Source organism: Carcharodon carcharias, chromosome 6 (genome assembly GCF_017639515.1).
Source record: "Carcharodon carcharias isolate sCarCar2 chromosome 6, sCarCar2.pri, whole genome shotgun sequence".
NCBI lineage: Eukaryota > Metazoa > Chordata > Chondrichthyes > Lamniformes > Lamnidae > Carcharodon > Carcharodon carcharias.
In genome coordinates, this window is record NC_054472.1 from 85,166,643 (window position 1) to 85,184,898 (window position 18,256).

Sequence of the window (18,256 nt, forward strand, 5' to 3'; positions counted from 1 at the left end):
TGGGGTGATAAGTGAGGACAAGGGGGACCCTATCATGTTTCTGGGAGGGAGGAGAAGGCGTGAGGGTGGATGCACGGGAGATGGGCCGGACACGGTTGAGGGCCCTGTCAACGACCGTGGGTGGAAAACCTCGGTTAAGGAAGAAGGAGGACATGTCAGAGGAACTGTTTTTGCAGGTAGCATCATCGGAACAGATGTGACGGAGGCGAAGGAACTGAGAGAATGGGATGGAGTCCTTACAGGAAGCGGGGTGTGAGGAGCTGTAGTCGAGATAGCTGTGGGAGTCGGTGGGTTTGTAATGGATATTGGTGGACAGTCTATCACCAGAGATTGAGACAGAGAGGTCAAGGAAGGGAAGGGAAGTGTCAGAGATGGACCACATGAAAATGATGGAGGGGTGGAGATTGGAAGCAAAATTAATAAATTTTTCCAAGTCCCGACGAGAGCATGAAGCGGCACCGAAGTAATCATCGATGTACCGGAGGAAGAGTTTTGGAAGGGGGCCGGAGTAGGACTGGAACAAGGAATGTTCCACATACCCCATAAAGAGACAGGCATAGACATATCCAGATGTCAGAACAACCTCCAAACCTACAGAAATAACCAGCAGTGACAGAGCCTACACTCCTTCAACACTAGTGTGAATGAGATATGGAAGGGTTATAGGGCCTTCAGATTGCCTGAACCTTTGAATTCACAGACTAGAAGGAAGGAGATGGGGTAGTAATAGTGTAGCAATGACAATGTAAATGAATGATAGTAATAACAATGTAAGAATTAAGGTAAACTATAATCACTTAAAATACATCAGAGAAAGACTTGGGGGAGGTGCAGTATAAGGGTCTGGCACATATAGAGTTAATGTGGGACTGAGTACAGCACTGCCCACACAGTGTTGCAAGACAACACATGGCCCACAGCCAGGGTCAGTGTGGTGTTGGACAAAGCCGCATGCAGACCCAAGCATGAAGACAGCTCCTAGGTTGTACCCTTTACTATATCTTTGTAAATAGTTCTAACAGTCAATAAAGACTTACAGTTAAACTACATATGACTACAAAGACTTCATCAAATCTGCTGAGATGCAACATCCCACAACAGACTTTACCAATATTCTATCAACGCTTATTCCAGAAGTTCACTGAGGTCTTCGATATAAAGAGTGCTCTACTCCTTTAACTTATTGAAAACTCTATAGGATTCTCCATAACTAAGTCCGTGGTCATTGGTATCTCTTTAAGGGTCCCCTTGGTCTGCAAGAGGAATGGATGGAGGATATGAGACCAGTCAGAGCTGCTGCTGACAAGGGAGAAAGGAAGCATAGGAAGGCAAGGTGGCTGGCTTCCCTCCTGCGGTTACAAGACATTCCTCATCCTCTGGACCTCCTCAACCAAGGCCTTCAATGCAGTGCCTGAGAACTTATGCACCCTCTCACTCAGTCCCTAAGTCATCCTAAAGTTTGCCACTATAGGTCAGCCAGCACACTCCACACCTTCAGTGGAAGTGGGTGAGTGGAACCCACATAAACTGCCCCATGAAAATTGCTTCTGTTTAGTGTTTGAGCACTAAGCCTGAAAGAGACTCTGTTTTAGAACGTCCAGCAAGTTTAAATTGTGGTAATCAACAATTAGAACCAAAATTTGTGCTAAAACCAGACCTTCAAACATGCCAGTCTTATTAGAGCTTATGCAAATTTGTCCTTATTTGCAACAACGTAGGGCCTGTTTTACCCTTTCACCAAAATAACCTCTTAAAACTTTAATCTAGACTGACTGTCTGGCATTGCATTTAACTCTGGGTAGGATTGTTGCACGGGCGACACATCTGGAAATCAGGAAGGAAGCAAGGCCCAGCTGATTTTAATTGCTTAGCCATATCATCATTTGTCACAACTGCCTAAAAATAAGCAGGAATTGAGGTGAGAACTGGACACCACCAGAGACTCAAGGGAATGGTCTCCAGCATAAGGTGAGAGCTAAGGAGGCAGGTTGGGGCGGATAAAGCGCCAATGCTGGTCTGGGGCAGCAGAGGCGAGTGCACTGCTGCTTCTAGCTCCAAGGGATTCTTTGAAAAAAACTGAATTTACCCTGGCCTCTTCTGGCAACCCTGCTGTCTCCAGCAAGATTTCTCACCAGGCAGGTCTCCCACATCTGAGTTCCAGTAAGAATAGCTTCGTCGGACTCTGCCATTTACATTACAATTCAGCCCCTGCCTATTGTGGCAGCTTTGACTGACTTGAAAGTCAACGAAAATTTAACGACTAAGATAAAAGCAAAATACTGCAGATGCTGGAAATCGGAAACAAAAACAAAAACTGCTGGAAAAACTCAGCAGGTCTGACAGCATGTGTGGAGAGGAAGACAGAGTTAACGTTTCCAGTCCATATGACTCTTCATCAGAATATTTAAGTGTTATCAACCATGATTTAAAGGTTAATAAACAATTGTTAGTGCAAAACATTGTTTTCTGACTTTTTCGATTATTGGCAAGAGAAAGTTAACATAGCTAATATAATCCAAACCGGTTATTAAGACACATTTGGTTGTCATTCACTCCCAGGCATAGACTAGAATCAGAAATTTCCTTGTACTCCATTCCATTCTGCCACCATAACTTTACCAGCGATGCAACAAACATCTCAGTGAGAGGAGTAAATGGATTTTCCATTGCACTTCTGGCAAATTTACAGTGAAGCAAGAAGTTCTGAGCCTGGAGCTTATTAATGCATTACGAATAACTTCTAAAATTCAGTGCTTCTCTGTCAATCAAGTTACATTGGTATAGGTATATGACTTTATAGATACTTCACAAAATCACAAAATCTAGGGAGCATGAGCTGTTTGGTGGAGTCAATTCCTAAATAGAAAATACTGTAAGATATATTTGTATTTACATTTCTGCAATACTACAATAAGAATATGATAACCACCAAGTTTAAGACATTTGCAAGTTGGAAAATCACGTAAGAGTTTCTATTTTTTGTGCAAAGCTCTTAAAATAATTTTGGAGTCAAAGTACAATGCTTATACATGTGTATTCCTTTGTGAAGGCAGAACAATCATTGGAATTTACAATGTTATATTCTTAATGCACTGTAACTTACCCTCTCTCAATAAGGAATGTGTCACGCCAAATCCTGGCCTTCTTATTTGAACGGAATCTGGAAGAAAAGACACGCTGGATATTAGACACTAATTTATCTACGCTGCAATATGGGCAACACATCTGTATGTCTCCTTATCTAGCGAATGCCAGTGGGTGTCTACAACACAAAATGTACGTCCTGGGGATGGCCAAGGAGGCTAGAAATTCTGATATAGATGGCTGCTTTAGAAATATGATTTATTGATGATCATCAGCTCTCTTTGAAAGTATGCAGAAAAATGTCATTCAATCTTCTGGTTCTTTGTTGCCATACGAGCTATTTTACCATTACTTACAATTGTCATCTCCTGCTACAGTTTCTCAAAACATTTGGTTCCTCAAAATTTGCAGATGACACAAAGTATAGTGAATAGGAGGAGGATGGTGATTGACTTCAAGAGATCGTAGGCAGGCTGGTCGAACGTCTGGACATGTGGCAGATTAAATTTAACGGAGAACAGTGCAAAGTGATACATTTTGGTAAGAAGAAAGAGTAGAGGCTTTATAAGCTAAAGGATACAATTTTAAAGAGGGTGCTGAAACAGAGCGACCTGGGGCTGAATTTTCTCTTTGGCGTGCAGAGGTAGGTCCCGCACATCGACGCATAAAATGATGCTTGGTAACATTGGGCGTGCGTCCCGACGTCACCGCGTGTCATTCCGATCTTCAGTTTGGTGGGCGCACACCGGAGTTGGCTGCACGCCCGCCGAAATGTCAAAGGCCTGTTAAGGCCATTAATCAACTAATTAAAGTACTTGTTAGGGCTATCCGTCCAACCTTAAGGTTGGTGGGCAGATGAAGAGCCCAGGCGGCCTTCGCATTTTTCATGGAACCTCATCCACGGGCGGGATGAAGTTTCATGAAGGGTTTATTAAAATGTTTTGTGAAAATTCATAAACATGTCCCAGCTCATGTGACAATGTCACATGAGGGACATGGCTGAATAATTTTAATTTCAATTTTTCACATCTTTATGGCTGAAATTAATCTCCCTGAGGTAGCTCTGTGTCTCAGGGAGATGCATGCAAAATGCAGGTCCCGACTCTCCCTCCCCCCACCTGCACAGATAGTGCTGAGTGCTTTTGGGTGCGCGTCACGGTGGACGGGCCTTAATTGGCCTGCCCATGTAAAATGTCGGCGCGCAGCCGATCGCGGGCAGCAATTGGCTCTGCCTGCGCCCGCCTGCACCTGATCCCGACGGGGAGAAAATTCTCTTCCTGGGAATAAATATGTACAGGGCAGGTTGGGAAAGTTGCTAAAAATCCCTGGATCCCTGGCTTTATAAATAGAGGCTTAGAGTGCAAAAGCAAAGAAGTTACAATGAACCTCCACAAAACACTGGTTCAGCCTCAACTGGAATATTGTGTGCAGTGCTGGGCACCATACTTTAGGAAGGATGTGAAGGCTTTAGAGAGGGTGCAGAAAAAATTTATAAGAATGGTTTCAGGGATGAGGGATTCAGTAACCTGGATAGGTTGGAGAATTTGGGGTTGTTCTCCTTAGAGAAAAGGTTGAGTGGAGATTTGATAGACGGTGTTTAAAATCATGAGGGTCTAGACAGAGCAGTGAAAGTGAAACTGTTTCCACTGGTGGAAGGGTGAAAAATCAGAAAACACCAGTATAAAATGATTGGCAAAAGAACCAAAGGTGACATGAGAAAAAATGTTCTTTCAGAGAGAGTGATTATGATCTGGAAAGCACTGCCTGAAAGGGTGGTGGAGGCACATTCAATCATAGCTTGGAAAAGGAAATTGGATACGTACCTGAAGGGGAAAACATGCACGGCTACTGGGAGAGGGTGGGGAATGGGACTAGCTAAATTGCTCTTGTACAGAACTGTCATAGGCCTGACGGGTCAAATGGCCTGACGGGTCAAATGGCCTCTTTCTTTGTCATTGCCATGATTCTGAATCTGGTTGCATTGTTCTTTATTATTCATCTCTGCTTCCCATTTTATTATTAAAGCCTTACTGCAGTGTGTATATCGGTGTTAGCACTCAATTGTTTAGGCTGACCTGTTTCTTGGTTTCTCAGATTCCAATAGTTTCAGAATAGACTTGCCATCCATATCTGGTGGAATATCAAGGCCTGCAATATCCAAGATGGTGGGAGCGAGGTCAATATTCAGAACCAGCTGAGGAATACTGTTGAAATAAGCACAACCACAATATATGGAATACCGCAAGTTAAACAATTCACCTAAACATACCTCAGTGTAACCTCTTATACTCAGAGGTCAAATAAAAGTGACTTAAATTAAACAATAAGAGCTAACAATGCTCAAAGCTGCATATGAGAGGAAGCAACAATTGTCAAAACAGTTGAATTCTGTTTGAATTTTTAATGTTAAAAATTTTCATTGCATAGAATCGTAACATTTACATGCAGACAGAGGCTGTTTGGATGATCACGCCTATGCTATTTGAGTTGAAGCAATTTACAGTAGTTAAATTTCCCTGTCCTTTCCCATATCCTTTTATCCAAATTCTCTATTAATAATGTTATATGGGCAGATTTTCTGATGCCCTTCCCCCATTACTGGACTACAATGAAACAATGTCCCTGAAGTGCTAAGCTCTTGTTCAGCCCTGGATTGTTGCTTTTTCCTGCCCCAAGCTGATTAAATGGCTTGGAGATGGATCCTGCACAGGCCTCACCTCCCTGTCTATAGCCAGCAGTAGGATGCAGGAAAACCAGAGCTATTTGCTTGTCAGGTACCTTGGCTTCAGTGAGGCTTAAAATGTAATGCAATATACTCCTTGTCCCTGCAATCAGGAGTGATCCTGAACGCCATATTCTTTGGGAACCTCTGCCCTGGGGCACCAACCAATGAACAAATCAAAGAATGTGCCAAGAGGCAAGGAATGCCCTATCTCATCCCGGCCCTCTTATCAATGCCGCTTCATTGAGCCTGCGGCTTCTGTAGGCCAAGTGTAGGAGACGCCAGGAAAGTTCTGGGCAAGCACTGATGCGGTTGTCACCCCTTCTTCCTGACCTTTGAACAGGGACACTAAGCATTAGGGAAAAAATCAGAAAATCAGCTCTATATTCTGCCTCATTGTCTACTTGTGGAAAAGCATTTCAATCTCCAAAAATCCTTTATGAAAACATTTCTCAAATTTCCCTCCTTCTTCTGTTAATAGTACAAAGTTTTTGCTCTATTTTTCCAATTAGTGGGAACTACCATTTATTATTTGCTCTTTCCATAAAACCTTAGACTGAATTTTACACTAGTGGCAGGGTCCAGTCCTTAGTGTAAAAGTCGGGGGCGAGCCTGCCCCAATTCTGCCGGCCATTTAATGACTGCAAGGCTGTTAATTGGATTGAGGCAAGACTTCCACACTTCTACTTCCAATAGGCAGGAAGTCCCACCTCCAAAAGCTGTCGGCCAATCAAATGGCCTACAGCCCTCTTGTCTGAGAGGAAAGCATGAACCGGACTTCGAAGTAAGTCTGGGCTTTCACAGGGGGCTGGTTGGCAGGACTTGATGAGAGGGGCAATGAGAGTGGGGGGCCAGGATGAGCAGGACAGGGGGGGAAATGCAGGATGGTGGTAGGGAATACCTTGGGTGTGTGTGAAGTCCGGTTCATGCTTCCCTCTGGGACGAGAAGGCTGTAGGCCATTTGATTGGCCGACAGCTCTCGGAGGTGGGACTTTCTGCCTATTGGAAGTAGAAGTGTGGAAGTCTTGCCTCAATCCAATTAACAGCCTGGCAGTCATTAAATGGCCAGTGGAATTGGGATAGGCTCGCCCCCGACTTTTACACTATGGGCCTTCGATTGGCGCAGGGAGTCTGTAAAGGAGGCAACCCCTTCCTTGCCCAGCCACCAACTTGACATTTGATGCCGGCCTCCCTGGCTGAGGGTAAAATCCCAGCAGCCAATGGAGGAGACCCTTAAGTATAATCATTAATTGGCCATTTAAGGGCCTCAATTGGCCCATGGGCAAGCATGTCTCTCAATGCCTCCCTGCCAGTGGTAAAATGCGGTGGGGGCAGGGGATAGAAACATAGAAAATAGGAGCAGGAGTAGGTCATTTGGCTCTTTTGAGCCTGCTCAGCCATTCAATATGATCATGGCTGATCCCCTACCTCAATGTCATACTCATGCGCTCTCCCCATACCCCTTGATGTCTTTAGAGTCCAAAAATCTGTCTATTTCCTTCTTAAATATATTCACTGACTTGGCCTCCACAGCCCTCTGTGGTAGGGAATTCTATAGGTTCACCATCCTCTGAGTGAAGAAGTTTCTTCACATCTCAGTCCTAAATGGTCTATCCTATATCCTGAGACTGTGACCCCTTGTTCTAGATGCCCCCAGCCAGAGCAAATATCATCCCTGCATCCAGCTTTTCCATCCCTCTGAAAATTTTATATATTTCAATGAGATGCCCTCTCATTCTTCTAAATTCCAGTTAATACTGGCCTAGTCAGCCCAATTTCTCCTCATATGACAAATCCTGTTATTCCAGGAATCCATCTGATCAACCTTCACTGCACTCCCTCTATGGCAAGTACATCCTTTCTTAGGTAAGGAGACCAAAGCTGCATACAGTACTCCAGTTGTGGTCTCACCAAGGCCCTGTACAGCAGTAAGACATCCTTGCTCCTGTACTCAAGTCCTCTTGCAATGAAGGCCAACATACCATTTGCCTTCTTTACTGCTTGCTGTACCTGCATGCTCGCTTTCAGTGATTGGTGTACAAGGACTCCCAGGTCCCTTTGTACATCAATATTTCCCAATCTATCACCATTTAAATAATACTCTGCCATTCTATTTTTCCTAACAAAGTGAATAACTTCATACTTATCCACATTATACTGCATCTACCATGTATTTGCCCACTCATTCAACCTGTCTAAATTGCCTTGAAGCCTCTTAACACCCTCCTAATCGCTCATATTCCCACCAAGTTTCGTGTTGTCAGCAAACTTGGAAATATTACATTTGGTTCCCCCATACAAATCATTGATATACATTGTGAATAATTGGGGCCCAAGCACTGATCCCTGTGGTACCCCATTAGTCACTGCCTGCCACTCCATATATTCCTACTCTCTGATTCCTCTCTGCTAACCAATTCTCAATCCATGCCAATATATTACCCCCAATCCAATGTGCTTTAATTTTACATACTAACCTCTTACATAGGACTTTATCAAAAGCTTTCTGAAAATCAAAAACACCACATCCACTGGTTCTCCCTTATCTATTCTGCTAGTTACATCCTCAAAGAACTCTAGTAGGTTTATCAAACATGATTTCTTTTTCATAAATCCATGCTGGTTTTGTCTAATCCAATTGATATTTTCTAAGTGTCCTGTTTTCACATCCTTTATAATAGACTCTAGCATTTTTCCCTACTACTGAGGTTAGGCAAACTGGTCTGTAATTCACTGTTTCCTCCCTCCCTCCTTTTTTAAATAGTGAGATTACTTTTTGCCACCGTCCAATCTGCTGAGGCTGTTCCAGAATCTACAGAATTTTAGAAGATGACAACCAACGCATCCACTATTTCCATGCCTCCTCCTTTAATACCCTGGGATGTAGATTATTAGGTCCTGGGGATTTATCAGCTTTCAGTTCCATTAATTTCCCCAGCATTATGTTTTACTAATACTAACTTCCTTCAATTCCTCCTTCTCACTAGACCCTTGGTTCCCTAGCATTTCTGGGAAGCTATTTGTGTCTTCCTTCAAGAAGACAGAACTAAAGTAGTTGTTTAATTATTCTGCCATTTCCTTGTTTTCTATTATAACATCTACCTTTTCAGACTGTAAAGGACCTACATTTGACTTCACTAATCTTTTTCTTTTTACACACTTGTTGAAGCTTTTAGAGTCTGCTTTTATGTTCCTTGCAAGTTCACTCTCATTCTCTATTTTCCTCTCTCAATCAATTTCTTGGTCCTCCTTTGCTGAATTCGAAACTGCTCCCAATCCTCAAGCTTACTACTTTTTCTAGCAACTTTATACGAGTCCTCTTTGGATCTAATATTATCCTTAATTTCTTTTGTTAGCCATTGTTGGGCCGCTTTTCCTGTTGTATTTTTGTGCCAGTAGGAATGTATAACTGTTGCAATGCATACATTTGTTCCTTAAATATTAGCCATTGTCTATCCTTTTATTTAAGTTCCCCAATCTATCTTAGCCAATTCGCACCTCATAACTTCATGGTTTCTTTTGTTAAGATTTAGGACCCGAGTTTCAGATCGGACTACTTACTTTCCATCCTGACGAAGAATTCTATCAAATTATAGTTGATGTTCCCTAAAGGAGCCCTCACAACAAGGTTATTAATTAAATCCTTCTCATTGCACAATACCAAATCTAGGATAGCCTATTCCCTCATTGGTTCCTTCACATACTGTCTAAAAAACAAGTAGGTGCCTAGAACAGTGCCGCTGGCATGGCACCCAATTTTAATTTAAATTATCCAGTTATTTGAATGGAGCATGGCAAATGATGTAGGAAAGTGCACATTTAGTACAATAGGCTGGGATTTTCCAGTCCTGCCAGCGGTGGGCATTGTCGCGGGTGGGACAGGAAAATTTGGAGTAATCAAAACAGAGTGGTCTCTTTATTTCCCTTTTAATGATTTTAGACTGCCTAGCTTCTCACTATACATATCCTTCACCCCTCCCCAGTGCTCTTGATATCCTGGGTTAAGGTGAGGAATTTTCAGCTGGGCTTCCACTCAATATTGCTCTCTATTGACCCTCGATGGAAAGTAGTTATGGGCATGTGTATGGATTGGGCTCAGATGTGATGTTCATCACTGATTATTGGCTTGCAGCAGAATGGGTTGAAAACGGTCGAGAAAACAATACTTCAGTGCGAGTAGTATCATAACTCTGTCTGGGTCACACGTATGGACAAGCCATTGGACAAGACACTGGAGGGCTACCAGCATTCATGGAATCAAACCACAGAAAGAATCGCACCTCCAGCAGAATGGGTTGAAAATGGAGAGAAAACAATACTTCAATGCGAGTAGTATCACAACACACCCCTGACATGCAACAGGACTACAGAAGCTGAATTTGTACCTCAATAAGTCTAACCATGAAGGGGTTCAGAAATGAAGAAAGAAAGTCTGTTTTCAGAATTCATACTTCATCGAAAGGTCTTATGTGAGATCACATCTTATTGGGATGAGTTGCAACCCCTCTCCTCTCACCCCACATTTCCAAATGGTTTATGAACAGCTTTGTTCTCTAATTTTTTGGGGGGCCAATTTCCTCCCCTTCCCCTCTAATGAAAGTGATGATTTCTGCTGGAGTGCAGATTGCCCTCTGATATTTTAGTAAGGTATCGATGTGCTTATGATGTTACATACCATCATTGTTTTCTTTCATTGTTATTCATGTTTTAGTAATTTAATTTATTGGCTATATTTATGTGATTGCTAGTGGTGTTCAAGAGCCTAGTGATTCAAATCTACTTTTATTGGCCGTAGACTTTGCAAATGGTACCTCTTTTTTCTAATTTCTTCATGGGTGCACTTTGCACCATTATGTTTGCAACATAATTGATATTGTGTTATATTTCTGATAAATTTGACTGTCATGTTCATTACTGAGTGATGTTACTGTTCCATAAGCAGTGTTACAGCCTGATTATCGCCTGTGGCAAGTGCAAAGTGCCAGTTTATAGACTGCCTGGACGTATAATATAAAATGGAATTCTCAACTATTCCCAGTAAACTTGAAAATTCTAGAAATAATCCCTTACATTGACCCTGGTTCCACATTTGGTCCACGAACAAAGAAAGGAACCCGGATATCAAAGTCATATGGCATTGATTTTCCCTTTACCAGTCCAAATTGCCCAATGTGGTAACCATGATCTGCAGTGTAGATGACATAGGTGTTGTCCAGCTCCCCAGTCTCTGCAAGCATCTGAAATATCTAAAGCATAATACAAGTTGTTTTATTGTTATTTTAAAATACCAAGGAATATATTTTCATGAAAATTGTTATTCTGTAATATTATTCTTTACCCAGCCGCTGCCATAACAATTACACTCGTGTGCTCTCTCTATTTTAATGGCCAAAGGCATCCTGTTTTTAGTGTGCTGCCACACAAAAGTTAACACCCTATTAAATATTAAATAGCTCAATTACGCTACTTACCCTGTCAACAGAGTCATCCACTGACATAAGTGTCTGCAGCCTCTTTCTCTGAAGAATGTTGGTGAATTCCATATGGATAGGCCTCATTGCCCCTGTGAACTGCATAATCCAGTGCTTGTCCATGTTTGGAGCATAGTTATAGCTAGGTGTACTGAAGATAACAAAATAAATAAGGTTCAACCTAACTGGTTAAAATATTTCTTTCATCAATTTACTGTTTCTTTATTCAAACATCATCATCCTTCTTATGACCTATACGTTCCTAAAAAAGGAGGGCAAGATAAATACATTTCGGGAACTGCGCTCTATGACTTAGCAGTCCACCTATATGAGAGTGCAGGAATCAGCCGGTCCCTGGAGGTTCAAAGTCAATCCACATGGCCGAGGCCACACATCAAGCAAATCACTGCTGCTTTAAAGCTGTGGTATTCACTATAGCTCACGACAGACACTGAACTCCTCATCCCTCAGAAATCTACTTTGATGAGTCTTTCAGGGAGTACACATGAGCTGCAGAAGAGTTTCTGTTCATTCCTGACTGACCATGGCCAGATTAACAAACTTTTTTTGGGTTTTCTATGGAAAAACCTACTCTATGTATTGACCGACCACTTGTAATTATCTATAATGTAAGCTTCTTATAATTACATGGTGCAATTCCATTGTGAGCATAGCGTTCTTCTAAACATTACAACAATGAATACAACCTTTCATTTGCCACAACACGATCTTACATTGAGATTCCACAAATAGTATGTTAAATGGGTGCTATTTTCATGAAAATGCTTCGCTGAATCTTTTTTCATTTAGTGCAGCAACATCAATCACTTTAAAATGCATCATGTTGAGTCTCTTTCAGTGTTATTATAGAGCAACTAAAGGTTTGGAAAACATTTTTTCAACAAACAAAATGGTGCTTCAATCCTTGATAATTTGAAAGGACTGAGATTTTATTGCCCTGGCAAAAGATACATGGGAGCATATGATTTGTTACATGAAAAACAAACCTAAGTCCTTCCAGTTTGGTTTCTAATATCCAGATAGTCATATGATACAACAGTAGGGTAGTTGACTGATCATAGCAGTCAATTTCTATCAATTTGTTCTACAATAGACCCTGACACAGGGAGTGCAACCTCAATGGAATGCTGAGAGTTTGGTGAATTGAAGGAATCTTAATTCTCTTTCTAAAAATCTAATATTGTTTGAATTTAACATTTAACTGCAAGTACTGTTTAAACTCTTAAGTCTCATCCTAAGCAGGGAAATAGAAGCTATTCACTGGCAGCAGCTGTAGACAGTTAATTAAGGAAACTAGCTTGAGTTATTTTTTCTGTACCTGGGCTCAGCTAGTCCCTGTGTTTCAGAACATTTAATTCAGACCTTCTCAGAGCGACCTTGTTCTGGAGTGTGGCCTCAACAGTGCTGAGAATTTGGTGCTTTGAGGGAATCTTAAATTTCTTTCTAAAAATCGAATATTGTTTGTATTTAACATTTAACTGCAAGTACTGAGAGGGGGAAAGTTACCTGGATGCTTTACACCAGGAGGCGGTCACACCCCTTAGGATAGGTCTTCTGATTTGGAAGGTGGTCATAGACAGGAGATGTGAGGCAGGTTAAGGTACCCAGAAGGCAGGAGTGCAGGAGTGCCAGCCTCTGCAATTGAGACTAGGTTGTTTCAGCTAGTTTGGATGAGAGTGGGGCTGCAGAGTGGATGAGTTGACTGACCGAGGTACTGTGGTACAGGAAACCATTCAAGTGGGGGGAGCAAAAAGGAATGTGGTGGTAGTTGGGAACAGTATAGTGAGGGAGATTGACACTGTTCTCTGCAGCAAAGAGCAAGAGTCCAGAAGGCTGTGTTGCCTGCCAGGGTTTGAGAAATCCTGCTCAGGACTGGTGAGGAACTTATAGAGTGGGAGGGGGAGGATCCAGTTGTCATGGTCCATGTAGGTAGCAACGACATAAGCAGGATGAGGAAGGAAGCTCTGCATAGTCAGTATGAGGAGCTACGCACCAAATGAAGAAGCAGAACCAAAAGGTCATAATCTCGTGATTATTACATGAGCCAGGTGCAAGTTAGCATAGGGCGAATAAGATTAGAGAAATGAACATGTGGCTTAAAGACTGGTGTGGCAACTGGTTCATGGGGCACTGGCACCAGTACTGGGGAAAGTCGGGGCTGTACCTTTGGGATGGACTACACCTGAACCATGCTGGGTTTCAACTAGGGAAGTAGAGAGGAATTTAAACTAAATAGTGAGGGCAGGGGATCAAATTTGGGAAGATGTGGTGAACCAAAGAGTAGAGACAAGGCAAGAGAGAAATGTACTAATATGGGAAATGACAAACTGATGGAGCTGCGAGCTGACCAATCTCCAGGACCTGATGGACTTCATCCTAGGGTCTTAAAAGAGGTGGTTAATGAGGTAGTAGATGTATTGGTGTTAATTTTCCAAAATTCCCTAGATTCTGGAAAAGTTCCATCAGACTGGAAAGTAGAAAATATAATCCCTCTATTCAAGAAGGGAGGGAGGCAGAAAACAGGAAACTATAGGCCAGTTAACTTGACATCTGTTGTGGGGAAGGTGTTAGGATTGACCATTAAGGAGGTTGTAGCTGGGCACTTAGATGAACTCAAGGTAACCAGGAAGAGTCAGCATGGTTTTGTGATAGGGAAATCAAGTTTAACCAATTTACTGGATTTCTTTGAAGAAGTAACATGCGCTGTGGATAGAGGGGAGCCTTCAGATGTCCTGTACTTGGATTTCCAGAAGGCATTTGATAAGGTGCCACATCAAAGGTTATTGCAGAAAACAAAAGCTCATGGTGCAGGGGGTTATGTATTAGCATGGATAGAAGATTGGCTAGCTGGCAGAAAACAGAGAATGCATAAATGGGTATTTTTCTGATTGGCAGTATGTGACGAGTGGGGTCTGTGCTGGGGCCTCAACTTTTTACAATTTATATCAATTACTTAGATGAGGGGAGTGAAGGTATGATAGCCAAATTTGCAGATGACACAAAGATAGGTAGGAAAGTATGTTGTGAAGAGGACATAAGGAGGTTGCAGATGAGGTTGAGTGAGTGGGCAAAACTCTCGCAGAAGGAGTATAATGTGGGAATACGTGAAGTTATTCACTTTGGCAGGAAGAATAAAAATGCAGATACTACTTAAACAGAGAACGGCTGCAGAATTCTGAGGTGCAGAGGGACCAAGTGTTCTAGTGCATGCATCACAGAAGATTAGAATGCAGGTACAGCAAGTAATTAAGAAGGCTAATGGAATGCTAGCCTCCATTATGAGAGGAATTGAACATAAAAGTAAGGATGTTATGCTTCAGTTATACAAGGCATTGGTGAGACCACACCTTGAAAACTTTGTGCACTTTGGTCTCCTTATTTAAGGAAAGATATAAATGTGTTGAAGGCAGTTCTGAGGAGGTTTACTAGATTGATACCTGGAATGAGCAGGTTGTCTTATGAGAAAAGGTCAGACAGACTAGACTTGTTTCCACTGGAGTTTAGAAGAGTGAGGGGTGACTTGATTGAAGTATATAAGGTCCTGTGAGTAGTGACAAGGTGGACGTGGAAAGGATGTTTCCTTTTGTGGGTGAGTCCAGAACTAGGGGGCACTGTTTTAAAATTAGGTGTTTCCCTTTTAGGACAGAGATGAGGAGAATTTTTTTTCTCTGAGGGTTGTGCAACTTTGGAACTCTCCGCCTTAGACGGTAGTGGAGGCAGAGGTAGGTAGATTCTTGTTAAAGCAAGGGAATCAAGGTTATCGGGGTAGATGGGAATGTGGAATTAGAAATACAAACAGATCAGCCATGATCTTAATGAATCAGAGTAGGCTTGAAGGGCTGAATGGCCTACTTCTGTTCCTATTTTGTACATTTGTATGTAAATAGACTGTGACAGGAAGGTACAGAGAGTGCAAATCTAAGAGTAAATCAGCAGATAAGGCCCGATGTTACAAAAATAAAAGGACAAAACTGAAGTCTCTGTATCTGAATGCACATAGCATTTGAAACAAAACAGACGAACAGCGCAAATAGACATAAATAAGTCCAATCTAATAGCCATTACAGAGATATGGCTACAGGATGACATAGATTGGAACCTGAATATTGAAGGATTTGTGACAGGAAGGACAAGAAGTTAGGAAAAGTTGGAGGGGTGGCTCTGTTCATTAATGATGGCACGTTAGAGCCGGATGACCTAAGTTCAGGAAATAGAAGCAATTTGGGTAGAGATGAAAAATGATAAAGGCAATAACTCACTTGTAGGAGTGGTGTACAGGTCTTCTAATTGTAACTACACGGTAGGACAATGTATAAAGGAAGAGATAATGGAAGTTTATCCGAAAGGTACGGCGATATTCATGGGCATTTTAATCTACATATAGACTGGAAAAATCAGATGAGCAAAGGTAGCGTAGATAAGGAATTCATAGAATGTTTTCGGAATAGTTTCTTAGAACAGCACATTCTGGAGCCAACCAGAGAGCAGGTTATACTATACCTGGTACTGTGCAACAACATAGGATTAACTGATAATCTCATAGGGCAGAATTTTGTCCTTGGTGAGCGGGCTTGGCAGGGGCGGTTACGATTGGCACTCCACCCCGGTTTCACGCTAGCAGGCCAGCATGAAACGCAAGCGGCAGCACTCAGCGCTGCCTGTGCAGGGGAGCGGAGAATGCGAGCTGGCCGAGTGTGAACTTTGTGCATGTGCGTGAGTGAATGCTGCATAACTTCCCTGAGGCACAGAGCTCTGCCTCAGGGAGGTAAAGAGATATATTAAAAAATAAAGAAAATAAAATGTATTAAACCATGTCCCCTCATGTGACTCTGCCACATGAGCAGGGACATGTTATTAATGAAAAGTTAAAGTTTTTATTTTATTTTTGTTTGCTTTTGGAAACCTCATCCTACCCGTGGATGAGGTTTCCAAAAAAACGCTTGACCTTTTCTCCTGCCTGCCAACATTAATTGATAACTTAATAGCCTTAGCAGTCAGTGTTAAGCCAGCCAGCGTGAATCGTGTGCTCCAATGCTAAAGCGTTGCCGAGTGGGGCGGGAGGAAGGTGAGTGCGGAAGTTTGTGCATGCGCGCTCTGTCATGTGAACAGGGACATGTTATAAATGAGATTTAAACATTTTAATTTTAGTTTTAATTCTTGTTGGAACCCTCATTGCACCTGTTTCGTAAAAATGCCAAAGACTGCCTGGCTGATTTGCCTGCCCGCCAGCCGTAAGGTTGGACCGGCAGCGAAAAATTGCATTTAGATGTTACTTTAATGGCCTCAATAGGCCTGTTAGTTTTTGGAAGACGCGCTGTCGACTCCCACACACGCCCACCAACCAAAATATTGCACGAGTGCGCAATGATGTCGGGACACTCAGCCGACCTCACCGTGTGCTGTTTTTCTCCCGTTCAGGTCAGATGAATGCCTGCCCGACGAGAGAAAATTTCCGCCCATAATTCCAAATTAATTTTCTGCCAGCAGAAAACTGATTTTTTCAATCACACCATATTAAGTTCCCCTGCCATTGCCATTGCTGGTGGGAGCGGAAAAACTCTGCCCAGAATTAGGTTGAGTGAGCGGGTAAATCTTTGGCAGATGTGGGAAATTATGAGGTTGTCCACTTTGCCAGGAAGAATAGGAAAGCAGAATATTATTTAATTATGGAGAGACTGCAGAATGCTGCGGCGGACAAAGACCTAGAATCCGGAACAGAAGATTCCGTCCCTAAGTCCAGTGGTGGGAAAGTTGGTGTAATTCCCACTAGGCAGCAGGACGGCTGAACGTGTGCGATCTTCTGCTTTTCAGCTCATTAATTATGCATCTGCGAGTAGCTGGGTGAATCTCATGGTGGGGCAGGCAGGAAGTTACATCATGGGGTCCAAGATCCGGGCGCCATATTTAAAAGTCACCAGATAGATGCTCATTCATTGCAGGCCAGGAGCTCCGCATTACTCCTCCAGAGTCCTTGCAGGCACAGCTCATACTGGAGAAGCTGGCAGATGTGAGCGACCAAATCCAAGGGCATAAGAATGCACCTCCAGCATTGCCTTTCGCTTGTTTCTAGATAAGAACATCACCCTCAGTAGACCCATGGTCTGGCCAATGCTTTCCATTGCTGCGGTCCATGATAGCCAGCATCCTGACCTTCCAGAGGCCACGCTGCCTCTTGCTGCTGAGGCCCTTGCTCCTCCTGGCCCTGTGCCAACAGTTGATAAGCCCTCCTTCTCCTCATGTAGATGAGGAGCCATTACCAAGGCAGGGTTGCCTGCGACCTGCATCACCCACACCTCAGTGAATGTGTGAACAAATTGAAGTGATACATTTAGTCAGCGTGTCCTTTACAGGTTTCCCTCCATCCCAAAGCCAGCAAGCCCTTCACCTGGCCTCCGTCTAGACATGGAATCTCCACTCCACCCCTTGTAGACTGGACTAGAGATGGATGTTCTTCCCATTCAACATGATTGAGCACGAAGACATTGCTCTTTGACCAGGGTGTTGAGAGCCACGTTCAAGAAGCCTCCTTCTGACACTGTTCTGCTTGTCTCCACTACCGTTGAGACTCTATAGAGAGACCATCATTATAGCAGCATAGAAAGACTAACCGCATGAGCCCTTGTCAGCCATGATCATTCATCTGGGAGGATGAAGGTTTGGGAGTTGGCTGCTGTCCACCAGCTGTGCCCCTTAGAGACACTCACCTCCTTCCCTTTATCCCTACCCCTAACCACAGCCAATGGCAAATGGTACAGAATGAATGGCAGCCTTGTTGGGATTTTGATGTTATGAGACGCATGAATCAGGAACAAACCTGCTGCTGTTTGGGCTTCACCATAGAGAGGAGAATGCTACTGAGTGTGGTTGACATCCATTTTCCTCATATTTATTGGGGTGTCCATTTAGTCGGCCACTTGTCCTGACCTTGAACTCCACCCACCTGAAAAGACCCTCCTCC

At 42.9% G+C, this 18,256-nt stretch overlaps 1 protein-coding gene across 3 annotated transcripts in view; it reads right to left on the reverse strand.

Annotated features, from left to right (window-relative positions):
* sulf1 (sulfatase 1) overlaps nt 1-18,256 on the reverse strand; it is a 421,690-nt gene that overhangs the window by 97,939 nt on the left and 305,495 nt on the right. For all 3 annotated transcript variants that reach the window (XM_041189449.1, XM_041189450.1, XM_041189448.1), the window contains 4 exons: nt 11,278-11,428; nt 10,877-11,052; nt 5,160-5,288; nt 3,104-3,160 (listed from right to left, as the gene is read on the reverse strand). In XM_041189449.1, coding sequence (XP_041045383.1) covers nt 3,104-3,160; nt 5,160-5,288; nt 10,877-11,052; nt 11,278-11,428 — 513 coding nt within the window. The remainder of the gene's footprint in view (nt 1-3,103; nt 3,161-5,159; nt 5,289-10,876; nt 11,053-11,277; nt 11,429-18,256) is intronic.